The 5,694-nt window shown below is 38.7% G+C and overlaps 1 protein-coding gene across 4 annotated transcripts; it reads right to left on the reverse strand.

Moving 5' to 3' along the window:
• On the reverse strand, positions 1-4,895 carry LOC136668899 (uncharacterized). Of its 4 annotated transcripts, none has more exons than XM_066646647.1 (5): positions 4,683-4,895; positions 1,293-1,363; positions 900-1,004; positions 719-781; positions 1-596 (listed from the first exon to the last, which is right to left on the reverse strand). In XM_066646647.1, exons 3-5 carry the CDS (start codon positions 970-972, stop codon positions 196-198), a joined length of 537 nt encoding a protein of 178 aa, XP_066502744.1. In that variant the 5' UTR covers positions 973-1,004; positions 1,293-1,363; positions 4,683-4,895; the 3' UTR covers positions 1-195. The 4 variants fall into 4 exon arrangements, with proteins under 4 accessions (XP_066502744.1, XP_066502741.1, XP_066502742.1 ...); XM_066646644.1 differs by having other exon boundaries at positions 1,293-1,456; XM_066646645.1 differs by having other exon boundaries at positions 1,293-3,095.
• Positions 4,896-5,694: the final 799 nt, after the last annotated feature.

Raw genomic sequence — 5,694 nt, forward strand, 5'->3', positions numbered from 1 at the left:
AGAATGGACAGTGAGTGTAGAAACAAGGAGGAAATAATTATTACTGACATAACCATTTACATTGTGTCAAAATTACAATGATGGTAAAATGGAATACATTCATCAATCATACTTACCTACTTAAAAGGAAACTTAACTAAATCTAAATGTAGAAATCTACACAATATTTACATATTTACAAAATGAAGAAAGAATTCAAATAGCTGCAGAGAAGCCCTCGTCCCAGATACCAGGAACTTCATCCAGAAGACTGATGATTTCTTCTGCCAGCTCCCAAATTCCTGGTTCCTCATCCAACAGCTCTACAACGTCGTCAGGAAGGAGCAGGTCTTCCTCCTCATCCACAGCTGCGTCAGAGGTGGTGGAGTCTTCCGAGGAGCTGAGGCGGGGTCTCCTGCAAGGGGGTTCAAACACAGAGAATACCTCTTCATCCTCAGAGAGCCCCCTGTTCCTCTTCCTCCCTGTCTCCACGCTGAAGAGCTGACTGCAGTGCTGCTGGGGGAGACACCGGTTGAAGAGCTGCTGCTGCCAGATGTTAACAGCTGAGGGATGTTGAAGGGGCAGCCAGCCAGCTGCACAGGGAGGGTAGAGCATACCTGCAAATTTCAAAGTAGCCAGTGAATGCTTCACTCAGCTTTCAGTTCGTCTGCTAGAGGTGTGTGTGAAACAGTTTGTACAGTTTAAGCTTACAGTTACTCTCAGTTACACGTTTCCGTACCTGCAGACGTTGGGGCGTTAAAATGAATATCTGCTGGTGCCACAAAGAGACTCTGTGCTACGGCTGGGTCGAAAATAAACAATTTATAGACAATACATAAACTATAAGCAATAAAACCTTTAGTGATCAGACAGGTAACAGATATAATTAAAATGAAGTGAAAAACTGCTGTGAAACCCACCAACAGGACGGAGGAAACCTGGATAGATGTGTGTCTCCGGGCCATAACGATGGAAAACTGGCTGGACTTCCATAAAGTGGACCCCAGCTGAGGCAGAAGGCAGGTCTAGGAACAGTTATAGCAGGTTTGAGTACAGACTGCTCTCAATGGCCACAAAGCAGTGATACTTAAATTTGTTATTGTTTAAATATTTATTCATAACCTGTGCATTAATAAAATCTTTTTAAAAACCACTGTTGTACCCTTTAATTCTTTCTCAGTTGACTTAAGGCCTTAAACTGCGTCGTGTAACAGTTAAACTACTTCCAAGTTTCTAGTAATAAGGATGTTTTTAGCTTTTCAGTTTTAACAAAACATTTCAGTCGACATGAACAGAAATGAGTTTGTTCATACCGTGACTGAAGAAAACAGTCGGTCCCTCGATGAAGCGACGGTCCTCAATCCTAGGCTGGAGAAACGTCGGTCTGAAGAAGGTCATCGTTGAAGTAAATCAGAGAAACGTTGAGAGAGAAATCTCAGGTGAACTGTGTTGATCGTGTCAGGATCAAGACTGAGCTCTGAACATTTGAAACCAAACACAAAGTGAAGCTCTGGACCGAAGCTTTGAACCAAAACATTCTGAAGCCAACATTCTGAGCCATACTTTGGTGCACACCTTGTGCTGAAGCTGCACATGGAGCTGCCTTTAGAGACCAAGGACACTCTCTGAACCTATTTGCCATCTTCGGCTGAGCCCCTACTCTGCCCCAGATTTGGACGTATACATCCCAGCAGCTAATTATTGCTTACACCAAATTGTTTTTTTTGTTTTTTTAATTATATATTGTGTTTCTCATTTTACAAAACTGAATTAAAACCTTTGTTATCTGGATAAATGTTTCTTATGTAGCAATAGTGAAATAAATAGACTGTTACCAACATAAAATAAATAAAATTAACTCATTATCATGATAAATCAGATTGGGGGGATAAAGTTAACCAGTGGTGCTTTAGAGCTCCCTGTCAGTGTATGATTTGATCCTCCCACAGGACCGCCACGAAGTAGGTATAATTTTAGGAGGTTGATCATTCTTGATGCTACAGTGACACTGACATGATGGTGGTGTGTTAGTGTGTGTTGAGCTGGTACAAGTGGATCAAACACAGCAGTGCTGCTAGAGTTTTTAGACAGTGTCCACTCAGACAGACACTCCTACCTAGTTGGTCCACCTTGTAGATGTAAGATCAGAGACAGTCGCTCATCTGTTGCTGCACAGTTTGTGGTGATCACGCTCCAGTCCTTCATCAGTGGACACAGGACACTATTGGCTGGATATTTTTGGTTGGTGTCCTATTCTCAGTCCAGCAGTAACACTAAGGGATTTAAGAACGCCAGCATCATTGCTGTGTATGATCCACTCGTACCAGCAAAACACACTAACACACCACCATGTCTGTAAAATTCTGTAAAATACAAAATTGTCCCGTATTTGGACACTAAAAGATGTGTTCCATTTGGAACCATATTGTTCTGTATGAGGGAGATGCCGGAGTGAGGGGCAGGTTCTCCACAGCTCCTAAACAGAGAACGAGATTTTCATTGGTTGTCACTTTTATTTAGCCAATCATAACCAGAGTTATCTGTCCATCATTCAGTGCTGCAGCCAATGGAGTCTCAGTCCCTCCCACAGGGGGTTGTTCTGCAGCTGTGCGCAGGTCAGTGCTGAAACATTGGGAACTACAGCTCTGCTTTCAGATAGAACTAATGTTAGCATTAGTTTCCTGAAGAAACTACGTTTCCTTCTCCCTCAACACATCACAGATTAATTTTAGAATCAACATAATTCTTTAAAATAAAAATCACATTAGATAATTACATATAGATCAACAATAACATGAACAAACTATTATTAAAGTGTAAGACAAATGAGTCTAAATAAGCAATTAATTCTATCAGATTTTGACTGGACATGTGTCTTTTAGACTCTTAGACCAATAAGATTATTTCTAGGGCTGCAACTAATGATTATTTTGATAATCGGTTAATCTGTCGATTATTTTTCGATTAATCGATTATTAATCGGATAAAAAGTAAGACAAGTCAAATTTGGTTTCCTGTCTGTTACTAGCATATTCAGGACACCATCAGTGAGAACAGCTGCTTGCTGTGGTGTGTAGATCTTCAAAACATAGTCAGCAATGCTGGGCTGTATTTATCTGAGGTGAGAGAGAAAGTGTAGATATGAACATACATCTTTTTTAAGTTAATAACAACTTATCTAAAATGCAGACAAATTGAAATTACATAAATGGATATTGGGTGATGCTGCCATGTGCTGAGAATAAAAGAGAAATTCATCTAACACAGGGGTGGGCAATTATTTTTTCCATGGGGCCACATGAGAAACAGAAAATATTGTGGAGGGCCGGCCAAAAGGCTGATCTCAATTCTGCATAATATTAACTGTACTTCTTTGTAAAAAGCAGTAAATAGCATTGTTTTGACAAGCTGGTAAGAGTATATGTTATAATTAAGCAATGAAAACATGAGGTTGCCTTCCAAAAAATGTAATTTATTCAAGCGAATTTCACAAAACAATGGGAAAGGTAATTAATCACTAAAACGGCATCATAAAAACACGCTAAACATGCCAATAAAAATAAAAAAAGAAGCTTGGTAAAAAAGTCTTGCTGCTTTTGCAGTTTAGCTAGCAAAGCTTCCGATGTCCGCGCCCTTTCAGCATCAGTCACGTTCTTGTATTTCTCCCCGTGTTTCGTCTCGTAATGCCGACTCAAATTGTAGTCCTTAAACACGGCGATCTGCTCCCCGCAAACTAAACACACGGCTTTACCTCTCACTTCAGTAAATAAATACTTAGCAGTCAAATTTTTGTTGAAAACCCTGCATTCGGCATCTACCTTTCTTTTTTTAGCATGAGCAGACATTTCTGAGGGTTAAAGTCGTCTTGTGACTTGCTAGTGACAACAATCAAATCACACCCATGCCTCAATATACGTTTTGCGTCATCATGTACGTAAATAAAAAACAACTTCAAAATAAAAGCAATTCAGCTTCAGTCCATGCATCAGGTAAAATAAGAAAATATGTTTATTTTGTAATTTAAAATTAACGTTACACGGGCCGGTCAGAGTCAATCAAAGGGCCGTATGCGGCCCGGGGGCCGTACAATGCCCAGGTTTGATCTAAGATTTTAAGATATTTAAAATTTTAGAGAACTAATGTTGTAATTATATAAGGCACCCACAACCTACCATTATTAAAAATTAGCGTTTACAACTTTATATTTATCAATATTTAACAAATTGTATGTAATGTAATATACACTTGGCTGTGATACTCAAACACTAACACGCAATGCCAGTCAGAAAAGACCTTGAAAAAGGCTCTAAATATATTATTTTAAAAAATGTTTGGAATTTCTTTTTAGCTCTGAATGTAACTGCCGCCACATTTAAGGTGGAACGGAAAACTCGCTAAATACAAGAGTGATATAAATTTACTAAAAGTGAGACATCTTGTTTAACTACTCTAGCAGGCTCTAGTGACATTGAGTGAGAGAAAAACTAACGTCGCTAACATTAGCTCGACTAAAACTACGGCTTGTTTTGGAACTGCTGGTCGAGCATTGACACATTTAAGGTGGAAGAGAAAACTCGGGGGGAGGCTAAGGCTTGTTCGCTAAACGCGAGTGTAATATCAATGTACTAAGAAAACAAATGCTGTTTAACCACTCTAGCAGGCTCTAGTAACATTGGGTGAGAGAAAAAGTAGAATTAACTTACTATACTTCATCTCTTTCACACACAGCTCCAACAGGCTTCCTTTTCAGGTGCCTCATGCAGTGATGATGTGCTGCTGCGAGATCAGCTGTGCACATTTTGCACCTAACGCTGTTCCTTGAAGGTGTTAATGTAAAGTGTTCCCATACTTTTGATGACTTGGGTCGTACATTTTTCTCTCTGCTTGTGCTAACATTATCCTCTGCTGTGACCACCTCCGCCATTTTTCAAACCCTTCTTCCAGAATTCGTCATGTGTAGCAACTGTACCTATGTGTATAATAACTTAGACCCAACTAATCGATTATTAAATTAGTTGCCAACTATTTTAACACTCGATTTTAATCGATTAGTTGTTGCAGCCCTAATTATTTCACTTCAGATCTTATTATAATTAATGAACAATTTAAATTAATATTTTGTAGTAAACAAATTATGCCTTACGTTGTGTCAGCATAAATACTACATGGCAGAGTCAATGATAATTAATTATTATTTGATTAATAATTAATTATTTAATTCATTTTGTTAAGCTCCATGTTTGGGAACCATTAAGTGATGTATATTGCCTTTACCTGTCCAATTTTAGCTTGAACATGTAGGTCATCAGGTTTGGATGACTTTACATATTATATAGCAAAATTAGCTATAATTAATTATTATTAATGAATTATGCTTATTGACCCGCTGTAGGTTCTTGGCTCCGAAATTGAATCTGAACTAAAAGTAATAATTCCGTACATCAAATAATGAATATTGAATACATTCATATAATGAAATGGATTACAGCGATACATGAGGGAACAGGGAGATTAATATATGAGAGAATCTCTTTATGATAATTACCCTAAACTCTAGAAAGCCTATAGTTTATCCCAGCAAGCATTCAGCACCAACCTCTTGAGTTATGAAAGAAATGAAACCATGTGACCTTACGTATCAGTGGAGATGGACTGGAGATAGCTGGGAGTATGTCACTGACGTGCGGTGCTTTCTGGCGCGGGCTTCCTGGAGCA

This window comes from Hoplias malabaricus, chromosome 15 (assembly GCF_029633855.1).
Source record: "Hoplias malabaricus isolate fHopMal1 chromosome 15, fHopMal1.hap1, whole genome shotgun sequence".
Taxonomy (NCBI): domain Eukaryota; kingdom Metazoa; phylum Chordata; class Actinopteri; order Characiformes; family Erythrinidae; genus Hoplias; species Hoplias malabaricus.